We start from the raw sequence: 21648 nt of genomic DNA, 5'->3' as shown, positions 1-21648 counted from the left end.
GAGCTTTAGGGAAGAAGAAGGAAAAGTGAATTTAAGTACGGTTGCAAAGTTCATACTTTATGTTGGTTTAAATTGATTCTTGAGTATGGCAATATTCTCAATACTAAAGGGCATACCTATGTGTTTGCAGTTTTCCAGAACTGCATAATACATGTAGAAGAAAAGCTCTGTAGTCCTATGTGTTTTGTAGAAGTCGCTACTATGATAGTTTTATTTTACCTTATTTATGCAGGTTTAATCTGTACCTTTGCAGACCCATTGCAGACAGGGCCTCCTGCCTGTCCTATTTGCCTGTTCTATTCAAGCCAATATTAGCAATGGACAACACATTGATATTGTTTTAGTTTCACAATTCTGAAAGTTCATCATATCAAAGTAATGGAAGAGTATATATATAATATATATATGTAATATGTAATACTTGAGTGATTCATCTTAGACATTTGTCAGCAAACTACTATCATAAAACCAATGTTGTAGCTGTTGGCTCTGAAAAGAGATGTATGGACCTGTAGCTTTTACAAGAATGGTTGAAACTTAGTTAGATCAGTTTGGTTTTAATTTAGGCATGCAACTGTGAGGCTATAACATACTCGGGGATATGACCACAACTGTTATTCTCCTTAATCTCATTGGAAGCTGGAATTCAAAATTAAGATTCCTCTGCAAGGTTCAAGTGTGCCTTCAAGATGAAAACTTTTTATAAGTGCATGTAGTAATAGGACAACAGGTAATGGCTTTAATCTGGAAGAGGGTAGAACTTGGTTAGACATTATGAAAAACATCTTCCCTCATGAGGGTGGTGAGACGCTGGGACAAGTTGCCTAGGGAAGTTGTGGATGCCCCTTCCCTAGAAGTGTTCAAGGCCAGGTTGGATGGGGCTTCGAGCAATCTGGTCTACTGGGAGGCATCCCTCCTTGTGGCCGGGGGATTGGAACCAGATGATCTTTAAGGACCTTCCCAACACAAACCAGTCAGTGCTTCTGTGATACGGTTGTTTATGTTTCCCCTATGTAAAGAAGCCTGCTTGTTCCTGAGCTATATGGCTCAGCAGATATACTGACGTGGCATAGTGCTCACATAGCCAAGTGGATCTGTGGGAGCTAACTCAGTTCTGGACAACATTCAGTTGGGCAAAGGAGATGCAAATGTTCAGAATTTTATAGAAATTTGTTTATTGCAATTGCTGTATATGAAATTAAAGTTTTATTACTCACTCTTTCATATATACAACCAGTGGAGGATAATAGTAGAACTCCTACTATTTCCCTGCTGTCTTCTCTCTCGTGTTTATGCATGAACAGTAGCTTATCACTTCACTTGTATAAAAACAAACCTTAACTTATAACCAACATGCCATTTAGTTAAAAGTTGTTTAAATGTTAATTAGTAACGTGGAGATAATACAGGTGTCTCCTGCACTTGAACAGGACAGTGTATGCATGTTTGGGTGCTTTCATACTTTATTATTTTGCATATAAGTTAGAAGTGAGGTTAACAATTATTCCATTATGCTCTTTAAGACATGTTATTTTCTTGCCTGGATCTTTTCTCTCATCCTCCCTTTCTTATTATGCAGTATTAACCAATGGTGACCTGTTTCATATTTTGCTTATTTTAAAAGGTTTAGCTCATATGTTAATAACAAATACCATTTTACATTTTATCAAAGGCGCTTTTTTTTCTTAGCTTTTGCCAAGCCAACTGAATAAGAAAAATGGAAAGGCAAGCTTTTAGTGAGCTCAGCACTTCTGTACTCATACATTGGAACAAGGCTATGGATTTAATTAACAGCTCCTTTGATTTCTTTTTGTTATTAAAAGATAGACATTTGTGGTTCTTCAGTTAATGATGTGTATTTTCTTGTTTGGTGCAGTTTAGCTAACAATGGCATCCACACTGAATGTGAAAGAAGGCACTGGCAACCAAAGCTCTTGGGATACTTTGCTACCAGATTTCCCTAAAGGACCACTTTGCAGATATCGTCAGAAAGCTTCCTTCAACTGGAAGGAGATGGCAATGTTCTTATATGGTGAAGACATCATCCATTTTAAGGTAAACTTTGCAAGAATTGGAAGCATGTTTTAATTTTGGAGAAAGCAGTAGAAGAAGGTATGGGATTTCCAAAAGGAGAGTATTTAATGGTACTCTGTAGATACAGAGCATGAAGAAATGGGGTTTGCATATCCAGTTTTAAGAACAGAGCTGAACATTTTAGCACCCTGCTTTGCTTTCTCATAAGGTTCATTTCATTACTAACATCAGTACAGAGGAGAGCAGCAGGTGCTACATTACAGAACTTTAGTGTTCATGTCAAACTGAAAAAGAACTCCCATATTTCTTTACTGTACTGTTTTCATTAAATCATACATCCCATGGTTTCACAATGCACTTAAGCTCAGCTAAGTTCATGCTACTGTCAAACACAGTATTTCTGTCTTCCTTTGACCTGGCATAATTTCCTACGGTCTTCTGTACTTGCATTAATGCTTATGTGGCATTGCTGTTGAACAGACTAGCATGCTTACCTTGCTGAAAGTTATCCCTACCAAAATAAGAGACGAATAGCAGCACAAACCATGGTGTGGCAATACACAGCTTAAAGAGGTAGGAGGAGAAAGAACTGGTTTTTTTGAAAGTGGTATAGGTTTACATGGATTTAAGCTAATCTTGAATGTTCACCATATTTATTAAAAGCTTAGAATGTGAATTAGAGAAAACAAAAATGCCATGTCCTGCATCTGACTGATACGCTTAAAAGTATAGAAAAAACACAAGTGCTTTTTGTCTGAGGGAGTTTCAAAGCTGCATGGGTGAATAGTGATGTTCATGCAGAAAGTGAATGACACTACCTTTCAAAGAAAAGAACAGGAAATCTCCTGGTTTTCTTTCTTCTTACTGTGTCATTCTCTCCAGAGAGGAGGAAGGTACTTTAAAAAAAAGTTTTTAGAAGTTTTTGCCCAAGGCACTGCTTTTTCTTGTTTGTTTGTTTGTTTTTTTCTTCTAAATTACGTGAAAGACAAAAAGCTGTGGATATCTTGAAGACACAGATATCTTGTGTCACAAATGCCATAGTATTATCATCTAATGAAAAAAAATAATCCAAATTAAAGGATGCACATTTTGAAAGGCTGCGTATGATAGTTGCGTATGATAGATATGGAGAATATTTCTGCTTTCATCTGGGAACAGCAGTTGTGGTAGCTTAATAGCTTTACCATTATGACATATTATGAATTAACCCCTGGAGTTTTATCTTATTCTCAATTGAGTGCCATTTCACTTTAGAAAGTGAAATTCATATAGTGAAATAACTTCATATAGTGAAATAACAAAGCTGCTATGAAAAAAAAAAGTGAGTTTTAGATATTGTTCTCTTACATTCAGAGTGAATCAGTCCTACACTTATAACTTCATGACCAAGGAGCTTTCATAAAATTTATCTGCATGAACTGCATACATAATGGCAGACCATTTTAAATGTAGTTTTTAATTCTCTAGAGTTTTGGCCTTTTAAATTTACATCTTCTATCAACTGATCGTAGTTTGATTATCCTAGAAGAACATTCACTTGTTTTATTAATTCTTTTGGATTAATATTCTCATGTCAGGTTCTTTTTCCCTCAAGAACAGAATCTTCTCTGCTCTGGAAAGTGATCCTCTCTTTGCCCATCATCCTGGAGAAGATTTGTGTCGTGAGAAGTACCAGGAGCTGACATTCCTGCGCTGTAAAAGGCTTTTTGAGTATGAGTTTCTTACTCAGCAGGAGATCATAGAGAACCCGGTGAAGACCTGTCACCTGTCAACCTGTATTGGAATGTATGATTGGTCTCTGTCTCTCCAGTATTTCTTACATTGTGGTGTAAGTACAGTTCAAAGGGTATGTTGATGTATAGTTGAATTTAAGTGTCTTGTAATACCGTAATTCTGTTGCTTTCTGCCTCTTTTGTTAAAACTATGCCTTTTCCCAATCCTTTGTTTTAAAAAATTGAATTCAGTGTAACTCTTTAGAAGAATCAAGGATCAACTTCTTTATGCCCAGGAGCAGTATGTCCCAACAAAGAGGAAGGCAGGCAGGAGTGCCAGGAGGCCTTCATGGACGAGCAAGGAGCTCCTGGACACAGTTAAATATAGAAACAAGGTTTACAGAGATTGGAAGCAGGGATGGGTATCCTGGAAGAAGTACAGACAGGTAATCAGAGTAGCAAGGGATCAGGTAAGGAAAGCCAAAGCACAGAAGGAATTTGATCTGGCCAGAGATGTTAAGGACAACAAGATGAGTTTCTATAGGTATGTCAGCAATAAGAGGAAGACAAGGGAAGAAGTGGGCCCCATTCAGAAGGAAACAGGAGACCTGGTCATGCAGGATGTAGAGGAGGCTGAGGTACTCAATGACTATTTTGCCTCAGTGTTCGCTGACAAGGCCTCTAGTAACACCACCCCAGTCATAGATGTCAAAGGCAAGAACTACACCCCACTGTAGAAGAGCAGGTCTGAGACCATCTGAAGGTGCACAAGTCCATAGGACCTGATGGGATTTATCCGCAGCTCCTGAAGGAACTGGCTGATGAAGTCGCAAAGCCACTGTCCATCATATTTGAAAAGTCTTGGCAGTCTGGTGAAGTTCCCACTGACTGGAAATGAGAAACAACTCTCATATTCAGGAACAGAAAAAATGGAAGACCCAGGGAACTACAGACCAGTCAGCCTCACCTCTCTCTGTGCCCGGCAAAATAATGGAGCAGGTCCTCCTGAAGGCTTTGCTAAAGCATGTGGAAAACAAAGGGGTGATTGGTGACAGCCAACACAGCTTCACAAAGGGCAAATCCTGCCTGACTAATTTGGTGTCCTTCTACAATGGGGTCATGGCATCAGTCGACAAAGGAAGAGCAACTGATGTCACCTTCCTGGACCTGTGCAAAGCCTTCAAAGTGTTGTTCCCCAAGAGTCGGTACTTGGACCGGTGCTGTTCAACGTCGTTGTCAGCAACATTGACAGTGGCAGTGAATGCACCCTCAGCAAGTTTGCTGACAACAAATTGTGTGGTGAGGTTGACACACTGGAAGGAAGGGATGCCATCCAGAGGGACCTTGACAGGTTTGAGAGGTGGGCCAATGCCAATCTCATTAAGTTCAACAAGGTCAAGTGTAAGGTTCTGTACCTGAGTTGGGGCAATCCCGAGCACAAATAGAGGCTGAGTGAAGAATGGATTGAGAACAGCCTTGAGGAGAAGGTGTCGTGGCTTGGGACAACACGACAACAAAAGGAACAGCCACATGGCTGCTCACTCAACTCCCCACACACACACACTCTGGGATGAGGAGGATAAAGCTCATGGGTTGAGGCAAAGGACAAGGAGGGTTCTTCACTGATTAAGGTCCTGGGCAAAACAGACTCAACTTGGGGAAAAAATAATTTAATTTCACACTAATCAAACACACACAGTACACAGACAACACAAAGAGCAGTGCTTGCATATGTTACCCCACCCCTCCCTTCATCCCGGGCCGAAATCACTTTGTTCCTGGTTTCTCTCCCTCCTTCCCCCAAGCAGCACGGGGGGACAGGGGATGGGGTTTAGAGTCAGTTCACAGACTGGTGGTTCCTGCTGCTCTTTCCTCTTCAGGAAGAAGGATTCCTTACAGTCTGTCCCTGCTTCCCCAGGGGGTCCCTCCCATGGGAGAGAGTCCTCCATGAACCTCTCCATGAGTCCTCCCCACGAGGTCCGGAGCTACTCCAGCCTGGGCTTCCCACAGAGTCACAGGCTGCTTCGGGATCAGCCACCTCCCTGACGCGGAGTCTTCCAAAGCTGTGCAATCAGAGCCCACTGGCAGCAAATCCACTGGCCACAAAATCCAAGTCCAGTGGCCAAGTTCACCCGTCTTGGTGCCTTCAGGGAAAGTTCCACCAGGTTCCTCCAGGAGTGCAGGGGCACAGCTGCCATCTCGCCGTGGGTTGCAGGAAAACTTCTGCTAGGGCACCTTCTGCCCTTCTTCCTCACCAACCATCAGCACTGCTCTTCTCCTCCAGCACACTTCTCCCCCCTCCTTCTCTGCTCAGATGTTATACGAGTTCTTTTCTTTGTTAATCACTGAGGCACATCTGTTGTCTCTCTGATGCCTCCTTGGCCGGTTTTGGAGCTGGGGGAGCTTCTCAGCTTCTTACCGGAGCCCCTCCTGTGGCCCTTACCCTGCTACCAAAAACCCCACCAAACCAGCACATCAGCAAATTAGCAAACCAGAACAGAAGGACTTGCGGCGGGGGGGGGGGGGTGATGGTGGACGAGAAGCTCAGCATGAGCTGGCCGTGTATGTTTGACAGATCACATCCCGAGTTACCTCCTTCAGCTGTAGTGTAAGTAGTAGTTTACTATGCAGCCTACTTTCCCAAGCATCCTGAATGAACATCACTATTAAAAATTATTATGCTTGTGCAGTTTATGCTTTCCATCATGGGGTCACTGATTTCATTCATAATTTTCAATTTTTACAGGTGTTCGGAGGTTCAGTTTTGAGTGCTTATATGAGGTTTGCAGACATTCTGAAACAGGTTCATAACATGGAGGTAATTTATGGTTTTTTTAATACCTTGTGAGAACTGGCTATTTTCAGACCTGTGGCACTACCTGCAGCCTTGCTTTGTTCCTGTGGTGGTCTCAGCCAGGGCAGCTTTCAGCTCAGCTCCTTCTACTTGGTTTTCCTTCTCCTCTCTCTTTTGTCTTTCCTTCTCTCTGCTCTGTGCCAGCAGCAGGGGCAATGGGCGCGGTGAGGACCCACAGCGACCGTCTCTATGGGCATCCATTGCTGTGCAGCCTTAGGCCGCTCCCAGGCCCACATGCAGCTCGGGATGAAGTCCCGGCCACGGCCCCAACCCGCAGTATTGCCACCGCTTCTCCTTTGTTTTCATTTTACTTTTTCTTCTACGTCTCTGTATTACAGTCAATTTCAGTGAGAGACATACTTTTTTGGAGGCCAGTTCTCCACACCAAAAGTATGCATACATTGATCTGATATAAAGGTACCCCCTTCAATAATGGAGGCTACTCCTTATTTTTAAAATGAACAGCCTCCTTCAGTTTTTCTCCTGACTTTGGAAGTTCCCAGAGCTGCTTGTAATGCAAGCAAACTTGCCCATTTTCACCACACAACAGTTCTTCCAACCTAGACAGCTGAAAACTTAGTTGGTGGATGTAGTAATCTGTACCTGCTGGGATGAGACAGCCATCAGAGAAGGAAAAAAGTACCTGTTACCCTACTGCAGCCATGATGTCCTTCGTAGCCTTAGGGCTGTGTTTGATTGGTTTATTGCGATTACAGGTTGCTTTCCAATAGCTATATTTGCAGTCATTTGAAAATGTTACTACTCTGATTGCGGTAGTAAAGTCCTCTTCAACCATGCCTTATATCTCCTTATTTAGATATTTGGATGCTTTGCCCTGACTGAACTCAGCCATGGAACTAACACCAAAGGCATACGGACTACTGCCACGTTTGATCCTAGCACTCAGGTTAGTCCATCATGCACAGGAATAATGATTGACACTATTAGACACTGTTATTTGCTAACAGGGCAAAATGGTTCAAGGATTTCTTTGATTAACAAGAAAGAATCAAGTTCAACTCCAAATGTTAAAAAAAAAAGAAGAGATCTACATTTCTTTATAAGGAAAATAAAGGAATTCCTGCAAATTACACAGTTAATGGTGGGGATTTCAACAGATGAGTACGTTCCTACATAATTTCAAGTGTTTTCAGAACAAAAGTCTTCTACATTAGCATTTTTGACTACTGTAAATCAGTGCACTTAATACACAGAATAGTTTTAAAGAAGAGGAAAGTTATTCCGTTCCAGCAGAAATAAAATAAAATAAGTTATCTATTGTATATCAATATTTACAATAAATCCAGAAATGTCTGGGTTTTTTTTAACAAGTAGGTTATTTAGCTTCTGATTGTGTGTTAGGATACTTCTTACTATTAATATTTATTTTTTCTTAATCAACACTGCTGCAGAAATAAATTCATTGTCCTAACATTTTCAGTAAATGAATGGAATTCATTTTAGTTTTACATTAAGGGAGAAGAAAATAGAAGTTAAGAGATGAGGCTGATAGAACCTTGTCATTTACATACTTGATTTATGTCAAGTTGAATTAAAATGTGATATTTAATGTCCCAAGAAGGTAGGCTCATCATCTCCCCTAAAGACTGTGGCATTTTTTTGTAAAGAACTGGGTGCTGATACTGTCAACTAACTGTGTCACTCATGTCTGTAAGTTACGAAGTACCTTCAAAAGAATGAGAAATGAGAATGATAGATGTGAAACATAAGGTTTTATATACTTCAGTAGGACAGCATTTCAGTCTGCATTTTTTAACGCACAAGCAATTCAGTGATCATTTATGCAGCAGAGACAGTCAGATCCCTTTCCAGAAAAAAAACAAACACAACAACAAACAAATTAACAACCTTGTGAGTTTAGCAGCATTAAAAGTTCCATTTAAAGACATTAAGTTTTATGCTAGAGATGAGTGCATGGCAGTTAAAGTGACTGACATCACTACATCTTTGTTAAGATCGGGAAGCTCTGGGTTCAGATTTCTTTTACGTCTAGAAAGCACACTGTTTGGAATCTAAGCTATATCTAAATTCCAGGGATATGTGTATTATTCAAAATTCCCACTACTCATGGTGCCCCAGTTTTCCAAAATGAGAAGTGTGCTACTTTTCACACTGTCAACCAGGCTTCCTTTCCACACAGAGCTGCAGAAGGAGAAGGGGGTCCCTGCATAGATTCCCCCCCTCAGCTGAAACAGCCCTCGTAGTCCCTCACATGGGAACACAGGTCAGCTTAACTTAAGGTCTAGGAAAATGCTTCTGTGTCTGTAATTTTGCTTTACTTTTTTAACTGCTTAAATAAGCAATTAAGGCTGAATTTCAGGCTTACAATGAAGTAGTGAACTTTTTCAGCTCTAATTTTTTCCTAGCTACTTGTATTCTCTCCAAAGTCGAGTACAGTTAAGAGAGGTCTCAGCTGTTGCAGTGGAGTACAGAATGAAACCCTGGATTCTTTCAAAACATTACCATGGTCATGAAAAAAATAAAATAAAATAGCTGTATGTTGATTTTTATGATTTATATAGTTTGCTACTTTCTTTTCTGGCTACAGGAGTTTATCATCAATACTCCTGACTTTGAAGCTGCAAAATTTTGGGTTGGTAATATGGGGAAACATGCCACTCATGCAGTTGTGTACGCCCAACTTTATACCCCTGATGGACAATGTCAAGGATTGCATTCCTTTCTTGTACAGGTAGGGTAGAAATATTGCTCATCTTTTTTCTTTCCTTTTGGGCAGAGTGGGTTCAAGACTTTCTGTTACGCTGTTATTTTTATCTGACCAGCAGATTCTTTAATTAATGCCTTCAACATTTATTGCAATTGTAACAACTGTACTGTTTTTAAATGTTCACTCATTTTGTCATGGTTAAACAGCCAGTGTTCTGCAAAAAATTCTGAAAACCAAAAAAGAACTGAAAAGCTTCCAAATTGTAACAATACCTATGTAGTTAGAACTAACCTGTGCTAAATGAAGTCCCGAAATCTTGAATTAGGTTTAAGATTATTTAAGTCTGCCAGTGCCACAGGCTGATCTACATGAAAACTGCATGCTTCTACCGCAGAGATCAGCTTATAGGATTAAAGGCATCAGAAAATATGGCAATGCAATGGAGAAGTTGTACAAAGTAAAATCAACTATTTGCAGACTGAACAGAAATTATTACAAAATCAGAATATCTCAAACCTGATTTTATGTAGATTCCTACTATGTCTGTGTGCACCTGACCAAGATTTCAATGCTAGTCTCATGACAGCAATCACCAGTGATAAGGCATGTTTAACACAGTGATGTCATAGTTAGTGTTGTATTGCCAATGTAATTTTCATTAAGGGATCTGTGTCCTGAATGAGAGGATATGTGAATACAAGTTATATGCAGGATTATGTGCTTGAAAAAAACAGAGAGCTTTCTTTAGAATTAGTAACAGAAGTTGGGAATATCTTCACTGTTTGAGAAGTTGAAGTCAATAACTTTCATTGTTCCACAACTGAAATAATGTTTCATTCCACTTTTATGCAGATTCGAGATACAAAAACTCTCCTGCCAATGCCAGGTGTGATGGTAGGTGACATAGGAAAGAAAATTGGCCTGAATGGATTGGATAATGGGTAAGTCAATCTATTTGAAGGAAGAGACATTCTAGATTGTATCACACTGTAGAAGTGCAAATATCCTCTTGTGTTAGTTCTGTCTTTGCTTCTGAGGTATTCTTCAGTGGTTTTTAATTGTTGGTACTCCTAAAAAGTATCCAGATTGAAAAAATCTTGAATTTCATTCTTTTAAATCCAAATAACCATAGTCTTCTCTCACTTTTTAGAATATTAAGTGCCACTGATACTCTTTTAATATCCCCAAGCATTCTTGCAGTCATAGACTCTGCAACAATAATAATGAAAAAAAAACAACAAACAACCCCAAAATCAGTTAAGTTCAGAGGAAAGCACTTAATCAGCCCATCCACCCATCTTGGTGTAAGCCCTTAATTATTTTGTCTGTCCATTTCCAGCCCACAGGAAGGCTAATGGGGGTCCACAGACAAGGCTTACTGTTAGTAAAAATGTAAGATTAATGAGATCTAGTAGAGAAACTAGGTATCTTGTTTATTTTCTGCACTAATTCTGTTCACTGCAGAAGGTAAGGAGGTTAGTTGGCTTTTTTAATGTATTCTCTCTGTACAGTCGAAATAAAATAGTACCTGGGCTTCAGTAGCCTTACTGGGTCTCTACTGTGCTAATTAAAGGCATCTGATGGGGAGGGGAGACAGTGAGGAAATGTAGGTAGATTTCTGCAGGAAAACAGCCATTATGTAAAAATTATTATTTAAACCCCTGTATTAGATACAGAGCTTTGTAAGGACAGAGACCTAAATTGGTGAAGGGGATGGGGAGGGAGGAGTCACAAAATGCCTTGAATTTAGCTCTTCCTGTGTGACACAGATATGTTGTCCTTCATAATATTCCATTGCAGTAAAAAAAGGATAGACACCCTGAGATTTCCTGCCTTCAAATGTAATGGCTTTGACTGGCTTTCCAGAAGGTCATAGGTCTTCTGTCGTTTGTTGTCTGTACCAGCTTCCTCCTGATGTTCCAAATACCCTGTAGTGGCAAAAATAGCACTAACTTTTATGATACATATCTTATTCTTATTGATGCTCTATTGCCTGAAGACACAGATGAAATAAAGAAAAAAAACAACACCAAACACTTAGAAGATTAAGTTTTATAAAGGAAAAAGGGGAAAAAAGGTCTGCTAAAGAAGGGGATTTGGGTTTTGGTGGTTTTTTGCTTTTGTCTGCATTACAAGCTAGTAGCCACCAGGTGGCACAGCAACATGGACCTGAGTAAATGTAATTCAGCTTCTTATTTCTGTAGAAATGTTAAAATTCTGCTGTTCATTCTTAGCTTGCAGCATGGTTTTATGCACAACATGAGGAAGGAGGAGAGTATGTGAGATTAGAATGCACATCTTTTAAAAATCCATTTATTTTTTGATCTGGGAAAATATAGCATTTCTTAAAATATTGGTAATAACTGAAAAATCTGAAATGGTAATCTACACAATACACTGTAATTAAAAGATACGAATTACTTCCTATCATGATGTCAGATGGAGTACCCTTATCTTAGTTATGACATCCCATGTAATTTAAAGCAATTGTAGGGCATTCTTCTGTTTACTTTGGGCATCTTTCTGTTTATGTTGTATATGTTGCCTAAGAAAAATATTATTTTCTGCAAACAACAGTGCCTGAGGAGCCCAAATCAGAGACCTAGATCTCTTTAAGTATGGATTAAGACAGTCCCTACACTAGAAAGCTGCAGAGTTCAGACAGAGGGACGAGGGAGCCCAAGCTTACCAATAGATACCCTTCATTTAGCTGAAAACTCTAGGAGTGTGTTTTCCTCATCTACCTCAACTATTTTCTGTGGAGAGATCTAAGGCTAGGTGCCAACAGTGTTGATAAGAAGTAGAGAACTAGTTTTCTCTTCGTAGCCTTCCTGCTCATACTGAGCTGTCAGAAATGTCAGGGATTGCACACATTGCTTTTCAGAGGTACAAAAAGGCCTGAGTGGGGACTGGAGAGGTAGTAGGTTTATAGCTCTGCATTTGTTTGCAGAGACTACAAGATTTGCCACTCTGGATAATGGATTCTTGGTTGCATGATCTGCAAAATGCCAAGATTCACGGGAAGGCATTTCACCAGGCACTGCCTTGTCAGGGTGTTCTGCTAAGCAGTTTAGTAATCTTAAATCCTAGCTTATCCCAGAGAAATCACAGCCTGCAGGATAGAAACCTGTTGTGTGTAGTGATGGGAAAGCATTCCATTATGCTGTGACTACAAGTGTTAAGACTCTGCTGCATGCTTTGCCATGTTTTTTTGAATGTGTTGTTCAACTACCATAGACACCTAGTAAACCAGATAGAGATCTGTGGAATTACACTCAGGTTAAAGGGTGAAAGTGAAGATCAGAGTCTGATAATTCTGACAGAGATGTCAGATTTGTTTCCTCTACTTCTTTATTCTAATAATTTTCAATATGGATACAGAAAGTTAAGCACCTGGACACTTAAGTAGGACATGGGGAAGAAATTCCAGAGTTTCCTTGGAAAGTGTCCTTGATTAATGCTGTGTAAGAAAACAGAGTAGGTGATTGTAGTTGTCCCTTCTGGTTTTGGAAAACAGTTCATCTCTTGGGTCATTTGGCTGAAGGCTGGTTTCCTGTCAATGCAGAGTGTAATGTTTTCAGTAAGAGAAAGAATTTCAGAAGTAATGTGGAAATTTTTGCAGAGTAAATCCAATTGACTAGCCTACTCCTTCTAAGTGTGTCTTTCCTAATAATTCTCATAGCTTCATACTTGGAATGTCTGAAAGTCATATGGGTTTTGCAAGTCTTTACAACTTTAGTTACTCTGAAAAAAAGAAAAATATTAAAAAAGGATTAAATATTTTAAAATATTTTCCTTTCTCTCAAGTCTTTTACAGTAATTTGTGTAATCGCTATAAAACCAGCTGAAAATAGAATTCCAGGATTTCGAGTTTAGACTTGTTTAGTGTTTTCCTACCAAAAAATAAATCATACTGCCACCAGGGGGTGTAAGAGCTGTAGTCTTTGTTTTTATAATATAAAAATGTCCACCTGTTAGTAGTACTCTGGCAGTCTTGGAAATGTACTGTTCATTGAGGTCTCAAAATGGAAGTAACTGAGGAAAAAAAACAACCACTGAAAAAACTGGGTGTTAGGGATCCAGGGGCTTTTCCATAAAATGCATAGCAAGCATAAGTGGAGGGACATAAAGCAAGAGTTTGGGAAAGTGCTAATGTGTATTTCTGTTTCTTCCCTTTGTTGGTGTTGTTATTTTTTTTGTCTGCCCTGGCTAATGTAGTATTGCCAAAATTACCCCTTACTGAGGTGCACATCAGTATGTGATTGCCACTGAATTGGTGGTGAACTAGTTTCACATCCAATTGTAACTAGCAGCACATTGCTGCTTTCCCCGCTCCAGAAACAAATGATGCCCAGCTGAATCTGAGTGGGGAAAAGTTTGAAAATCCATTGTGTTTCTGAAGTGATGCTTAACACACCTGTCTTTGTAAAGCATGCTCTGAACTCATTGACTGTATCTGCTGATAATGTGTGTACAGTTTGTTGAACAGACAGAACCTATGATCAAGGAAAAACTAGTGAAACGAAGCTATCAAAGATACTGCAAACCACTGCCAGGCAGAAAGCTATGTATTTTAGAAGGATTGTTTGTAGGGGAGAAAAGGATCTTTCTGGGGCAAGACTTGTTAGCTCTATCTACTTATAATGATGGACTGGAAAACTGAAGGTCTTTATTAGCTGTTTAACAGCCTTTCATGTACAATTAAAATGTGATCAGTCTCTCCACAGTAACACACTAACACATTCTGCATGTTCTGTAGCAATCACTGAGGCCAGATGCAGTTTTCTGGATAGTGAAAACGAAACAAAACAGCCTAGAAGATATGGGTAAAAGGGACCTTATTGGGCAGTAAAGCAATAAATGGTGCAAAAGAATCCCTTCTGGAAAGAGACTTCAGGTTCTGAAAGTTCTCAGTACAATTCCTTGGCAAAGATGGCATACATCACACAGCCTCCAGGATTTTACAGATTATTTTTAAATGGTTAATTCTTTTTTTTTCCCTTTATTTTCTTTGTTACTATTCCACTATCAGTGCAAATAATACATTAAGATTCTTCTACTGCTAGTTTAAGGCCAAAGGTAATTCCCATACTGAGCTTCTTCGGTTGTTTGCTGCCACACTGCCTTTTTCTTTGTGCTGGGACAAACATTTGTGTAGCTGTGTAGGGGACTCAGCTAGGGAGCTGGAACTGCCTGAAAAATAATCTGCCAAAAAACTCATCAAATTTTACTTTCTTCAACCATATCATTAGCCAGGTCTAGTTCACTGCAAGGCCACATAAGAGTCTGTTTCAGTACAGGGAAAGGGACTGTACAGGGATGTGAATAAGAAAGCAAGTGTAGAAATCAGTCTTGCATCTCAAAATAAACAAGCTTATGCTTGTTTCATGTTTTTGTTGTCTTGTAGCCTCTGACCAGAGTCACAAACAATTGAAATAGTAATGAAGCAGCTGTAAAATAAAAATAAATGTTAAAAATGCCTGTATTTACATTATCTGAATATAGTGCCATCAATCCTTAAGTCCTGTAAACAGCAACTCTTTCACGGTTAGAGCAAGTATTTTGCACAGATCTTGCATATTTGCACTGTAAGTCAAGACAGATTTTTGCAGTGGGATCATTGATATTTCTGTGTTTTGCCTTCTCTGCTTAGTTTCTACAGTCCAGGTTGGACACTCTTAAGGGTACACACGATGCTGTGCACATTCCTAAGATGTAGTCAGATTGCTAAAGAGTACTGCCTTATCCCCTCACTTTTGTCACTCACAAGTACCACAAACCTATGTAGCCATAGCCAGTTCACACTGACAGGCACTTGATGGTGCTAATGGGGAGAGGTACATTCAGATCTGGTCCCCTGGTTGTTTTATCATCCACAGAAATACAGCCTTGTGTCTGCAGTGAAGTTCAACCAACCGTTTTTCTTCCTTAGCAGAGCTCTGTCAGCTCTCAACACTTGCAAGAGTCTGCACATCCAGAACTCCTGGCAAGACTGGCACTTAGACTATAAGAACACTAGGGCAAGTGGGTCTCTGCGTGTCCATGAAGTCCATTAAGATAGGATTAGGAGGCCTATAAAATGCTATGTTGTTTTATCGTTGCTATTGAGCATTACTGTTACAGAGCTGCATTCTTAGATTAGAGCCTCAATTGTAGAAACTAGAGCTAAAATACTGTTGTGCAGTTTTCCCCATCTTCTGTGTAACTCTAACCTCTCTGTGAGTTTCAGTCTGGAATATGTGGCTGTTTTCTTTCCTTCTGCAAGTTTTTCACCAATTCTCTGAAGTGTTGTTCTTCACAAGGTTTATTGTATCCCATAAACAGCCGTGAGATCACTTGACTCACAGCCTTCCAATACTATTCACCTGCTGTTTCTGGCTGGAAGGATGGAAGGAACTGTCACTGCGCCATCTCTGACATAGTCAATAACAAAATCTGGCAGGAAAGGCATTTTAGTAAGTCTGAAATTCACCAAAGTATGTTTGAGCTATTTGTACTATAGGTAACAGCTTATTAATTTAGTATTGGCAAAAGCACCTTTTTCAGCTGCTGCTTTTTTATCAGCTTTACTGCACACCAGATGGATTACTATTGTATGATTTAAAGTCATTTAGATTAACTTTGCTTGAAATGTTCCCTAAGCTACTGGCCAAAGAACCCAAACAAGAATGCTACTGTTGGAATAGTGCTTTATTCTGTTCTGTGAATCTAGGTAGAAATCTATGTGAAACCTGTGGGCTACATGATGCAAAATGGCTTGTTGCTGTAGAGCCCTATGATATATATTAAAGCTCTTTGTCTTTCTTGCTGAGAGGTCTTAAATTCAATCACACTATTTGCTATGCAGAAGAGGCCCTAAGCAGGGTAGCTTTCAAACCTATGGACTTGTCATCACCACATGAAATTTAGCCATTTTCCAGACTTGCTGGTACATGATATCCCCAGGACTCAGTATACAGTTGCAGTATTGTAAGATATTTCTTCAATTCTTTAAAAATACTTTTCCCATAAATGCGTTGACAGATTTGGTCCATAACTATTAATTGTGCTTTTTAGGCTAATAACCATTAGAGATGTGATTGCTGACTTAATTAAATCTAATTACTATTTTTTAATATGTTCAAATATTAAGTTCAAATTGGCCAGTATGTCTAACAATTTCAAATAGCCAAGTTCTTGGAGAAGGACAGTGACAGCAGTTGGTAATGATCTCACAAGATCACCTAACCCCCAGATCCTGTAAGGTTCTGCTTTTATTTTCAACACTGGTGCTTACAAGCAATATATCTTACTTCTTTATACAATTTATGTGATTTTTAATTTATATTTCTGACTTTCTCTTTTGTTTCTTAAATTATTTGACATCTTACATGTGTTTATTTTTATAGCAACTTACAGGGAAAAAAAAAGGAGATAATGTATCTGTAATGGAAAATATCAAGGGAAAAATCTAAACTCCAAAAAACTTACTTGAACTAATTTTGATTTCAAAAAAATAAATTGTTAAATAAGATTGGAAATGTAGTATTCTGGATCTCTAGATGCCAAAAAGAAGTTATTAAGAGAAGAGTGTAAGAGTGGTTTTTAATCAAAATAATTCTAGGTAATCTTTTATGTGGTACAGAATTACCTACATTATATTTATGTTGGACAGATATAAAACTTCCTGTAAGATTTTTATCTCTATCCAACAAAAGAGTTCTTCTAGATTTCACTATTTGGGGTTCTATCACAACAGGTGAAAGTGGCTAAAACTGTTTAGGTCATTTTGGGACCTGTTTTGTTTGGCACGTATCTGCCACATGTTCAATATTAATAGACTTAAATTTTCTAAAAGTAGATTATTAATATATAGGTTTATATATGAGTAGATTTTAATTTGCTTTTAAGAACTCTAGTGTTTCAAGCATGTACCAGTAAAAATAATTTTCTACAACTGCACAGCTTTGCTAAATGAACTGATCATTACAGTGTAAAACACAAAAGGACAATTTGCCATCTTGTTAATTGTCATTACGACCATGAATCTTACACACAGGACTAAATGTGCTCCAAAAACCTATTTGCAAAGAGAATGTCTTAGAGCTGGAGCTTTGAAATCTCTTCCTAATCTGTGCCCCAAAGATTGTATCATAGAATCGTAAAATGGTTTGAGTTGGAATGGACTTTAAAGATCATCTAGTTTGAATCCCTCTGCATGGGCAGGGACATTTCCCACTAGATCAGGTTGCTCAGAGCCCCATCCAGCCTGGCCTTGAACACTTGAGGGATGGGGCAACCACAGCCTCCCTGGGCAACCTGTTCCAGTGCCTCACCACCCTCACACTAAAGAATTTCTTCCTAATTTCTAAGCTAATGCTCCCCAGTTTTAATCCATTACCCCCTGTCTGCTCATTACAAGCCCTTGTAAAAAGCCCCTCCCCAGCTTTTCTGTAGGCCCCATTCAGGCATTGGAAGGCTGCTGTGAGGTCTCCCCAGAGCCTTCTATTCTTCAGCGGAACAGCCTGAACTCTCTCATTTTTACTCTCTCAGTATACTATCTTCATAGGAGAGGTGCTCCAGCCCTCCAGTCATCTTAGTGGCCCTCCTCTGAACTGTCTCCAGGAGCTCCATTTCCTTCTTATGGTGGGGACTCCAGAACTAGACACAGTGCTGCAGGTGGGGTCTCATGAGAGCCGGGTAAATGTGGAGAATCACCTCCCTTGACCTACTGGCCATGCTTCTTTTGTTGCAGCCCAGAACGCTGTTGGCTTTCTGGGCAGCAAGCACACATTGCTGGCTCATGTTGAGCCTCTCCTCAACCAGCACCCCCAGGTCCATCTCCTCAAGGCTGTTCTCAATCCATTCTCCTCTGAGACTGTATTTGTGCTTGGGATTGCCTTGACCCAGGTGCAGAACCTTGCACTTAGCATGAGCCCACCTCTCAAGCCTGTCAAGGTCTCTCTGGATGGCATCCGTTCCCTTCAGCGTGTCGACCTCATCACACAGTCGTGTCGTTAGCAAACTTGCTGAGGGTGTTCTCAGTGCCACTGTGCATGTCACCAACAAATCTGTTAAACAGCACCAGTCCAAGTACCAACCCTTGGAGAACACCACTGCTGTTCCTCTGGACAACTCTTTGAGTGCAACTGTCCAGCTAATTCCTTACCCAGTGAGTGGTCCATCCATTGAATCCGTACTGTTCCAGTTTTGATACCAAGATGTCATGTAGGACAGTGTCAAAAGCTCTGCACAGGTCCAGGTAGATTACATCAGTTGCTCTTCCTTTGTCCACTGATAGCATGACCCCATTGTAGAAGGCCACCAAATTAGTCAGGCAGGATTCGCCCTTGGTGAAGCTGTGTTGGCTGTCACCAATCATCTTTTTGTTTTCCATGTGTCTTTAGTCTAGCTTATGATTCCAGGTTTTATCACCCTTTCAATAGCTTTTCAAATAATATTTTATTGCTTACTTCTATGCATCTTTTCCTACTTGAGAGGGATCCTCTATAGACATCCATGAAGCTCCCTTCATTCCATCACTCAGATTCCTCCTTAAAATTCTCATTTGCTCTAATGGCTTATAAAAAAATGCCAATGCTTAGCTGCCAACAGCTGTGACAGGAAGGTATCACACCAAGAAAATAGTCTTCTGTAGTTAGTGTCTGCCTCACTGTTTGCTTGAACACATTTGTGACTGCTTGCCTTATGTTTGGATTGCAAACTCCAAGGAGGAACCACCTTCTTGTAGTTCTATGGCTGTACAGTAACTAGTAAAAGAGAGTGCTAAACCTTGCCACACACACCTCCTGTAATTAAAGTAATAAATAATAATATTTAAAAAGCTAAACTTCTGTCTAACATGCATACGATTGCTTAAAAATATTGGAGTTTCTAGTTTTGTGATTGAACAGAGAATGAGAATGTAACCAAAAGATTTCTTTTGAATGAGTTTTTTTTCATTTTCACTGATATGAAAAAATATTAACAAAGATGGAAATGAGATTTTGGGAAATTCTGAATTTGCTTCTGTTAAGAGAGTAGTGTTGTCTTACTGGAACTGGCACTTAATAAAGCGCTTTTTAGCATCATTTAGACCAAGAAGCACTGGTTGTTGGTTAGGATAGCATGCTTTTCTCTGTGGCTGAGTCCAACATTTCTGTGTATCTCTAAGGCTGAATAAATTCAGTATGCAGATATGTTTCCTTGGAAACACCTCATAATTTTAAAGCACATGCAGCAGCACAGCCTTTATGTAGCTTATTAATGTGAAAGACCTGGCTCTCATGAGCCTTATTAAGTAGATCAGCCTGTGTTGGCAGGAAAAAGGAATTCACTTTGATTACAAATACAGCTTTTCAAGTGCTATTAGATACTAAGGTATTTGTGAGTGGAGCTGATATTATTGCTATTGTCCCAAGCTGTGTTGCCCATTTGCGTGAAACAGTTCATACACTTTCTTCCTGAAGAATATGAATGCTCAGGACATTTTCTAACAACTTCCTTCTTTATGGCTGCTAAGGGTGCCACAATTTCGAAATGGTTATCTTGCTCTTCCTTTTTAAGATGCCACATTCCAGGGAACAGAAATCCTAGTTTAAGTTTAAACAAAGGAAAATTCTCCACTGTGTTCCTTCTCAGGACACTATTTTCAGCTGTGTCCTCATTTGTATTGAGGAATGATCCTCACAGTTCTGTGGTTTAGGCTCATAAAAATACATAGTGTCTCTGTTCCAAAGCAGTCTGCAGACTGGACTGTACAACACTTCAGCAGAGCACATAGTTCAACAGAATTGTTTGTGGCAGGGAATTCCTAGAAGTCAGAATGGCCCAGTCAGGTTATAAGCAGGAGAAGGAAGTTGTGCATCTTTCTGAGCTTTTTGATAGCTGGGATATCAAGCTAAGTGGCTTACCTGAACTCATGCAGACACTGAATTCGGTTCAGGTTTCTGGGCTGTTGGTGAAAGTGTCTGTCAAACTGTCTGTGGTCGTTAATACATAACTTTTGTCTTTGTTGTGACCTTTTTTGTATTATTGACACCTCAGAGTATGTCAAGGTAGATTTTACATTTAAACATTGTATTTGTTTAAACAGATTTGCCATGTTCCACAATGTCAGGATACCTAAAGAAAACATAGTGAATACAGCTGGAGATATCACAGCTGAGGGGAAGTACTCAAGTTCAATCAAGGTATGAATCAAGGCTTTGTTTCATTAATATATTCATTAAATATACAAAGGTCTAAGTAGGTTAAGAGCTAGAGCATGTTGGGAAGTACTAGGTACCTGGACTTCAAGACTGTTGACAATTTCACATGAGATAGTCAGAATGCTTTTTTTTAATTACCTGTTAGAGGTGACTCAACTCACCTTACTGATTTTACTGACTTCTTGCTCTTTGCACTGCCTCACTGATCACACAATAGTTAGAGTGAGTCTTGCATGAACACCTTATCTGAATGTGTCAAGAAACAAAATTGACCAATCCTCTGTGCTTCTGATCACGCTACCTGAGTCCTATCTTTATGGGGGATGCAAATGAAATGTTAGCCTCACCGTTCAGTCTGTGCCTTTTATTCATTTAGGATGTTAAAGCACGTTTTAGTGCAGCTCTGGGATCCTTGTCAACTGGCAGAATTATGATCACGACCATGTCCTCAACCAATTTAAAGCTTGTCTTATCAATAGCCATTCGCTTCTCTGCAGTTCGCCATCAGTTTGGACCAACTGATGATGAAGAAATACCTATTCTTGAATACCAAACACAGGTAAATACTTTGGAATTCACATCTGTAGACATTTATATAATTAAACTCAGATTCAGAGCTGCTGCAGATCAATTTTGCAACACTGAAGTTAGTGGAATTAGAGCTGTCATCTGAAGTGTCAATCTAGAACGGCTATAGGTGTTCATTCCAACCCAAGATCTTCTACTAGCATTACCAGGCTTTTGATGAGAGATCTTGGAATAGCAAAGCCCAAAATATTCATATTGCCCTGAAGTACCAAGAAACATTTGTCTTCTGTAACAGTAAACTTTTCAGAGAAACACTGTCCTCCATGCACACATGAAAGTACTGCAGATGTAGAAACTAGTATCTGTTTAAAAATGTCAGTGCTTCTTTTACTGCTATGCTAATTTTCTCTTTTTTTAGCCTCTATTCTTTAGAAGTATAGAAATCAATTCATTGTTGTGAAGCCTTAAGCTAGCACTAATTTTGAGAGGAATATCCAGTGTCTTTCTGCAAATTATGCAGACAAAAAACACCTTTTGCTCTGTAAAAATAGAATAACAGTATGTGGAGTTACTGTGAAAAAGAGAAAACTCCCATCTTCTGAATGGGAAAGGTTAGTATAGAGGTGCTGAAAACAAACCTGT

General features: G+C 39.4%; 1 protein-coding gene across 3 annotated transcripts in view; it reads left to right on the top strand.

Moving 5' to 3' along the window:
* The window catches only part of ACOX3 (acyl-CoA oxidase 3, pristanoyl), a 35870-nt gene that overhangs the window by 2086 nt on the left and 12136 nt on the right, over positions 1–21648 (top strand). For 2 of the 3 annotated variants that reach the window (XM_051617262.1, XM_051617263.1), the window contains exons 2-9: positions 1877–2055; positions 3629–3862; positions 6493–6564; positions 7418–7507; positions 9170–9313; positions 10142–10230; positions 20364–20460; positions 20855–21037. In XM_051617262.1, coding sequence (XP_051473222.1) covers positions 1888–2055; positions 3629–3862; positions 6493–6564; positions 7418–7507; positions 9170–9313; positions 10142–10230; positions 20364–20460; positions 20855–21037 — 1077 coding nt within the window. In that variant the 5' untranslated portion in view covers positions 1877–1887. Of the gene's footprint in view, positions 1–1876; positions 2056–3628; positions 3863–6492; positions 6565–7417; positions 7508–9169; positions 9314–10141; positions 10231–20363; positions 20461–20854; positions 21038–21648 lie in introns of those variants that run through there. The other variant, XM_051617264.1, reaches the window with a different exon arrangement.

This window comes from Apus apus, chromosome 4 (genome assembly GCF_020740795.1).
Source record: "Apus apus isolate bApuApu2 chromosome 4, bApuApu2.pri.cur, whole genome shotgun sequence".
Lineage (NCBI taxonomy): Eukaryota > Metazoa > Chordata > Aves > Apodiformes > Apodidae > Apus > Apus apus.
This window is presented reverse-complemented; position numbering and strand designations above follow the sequence as displayed.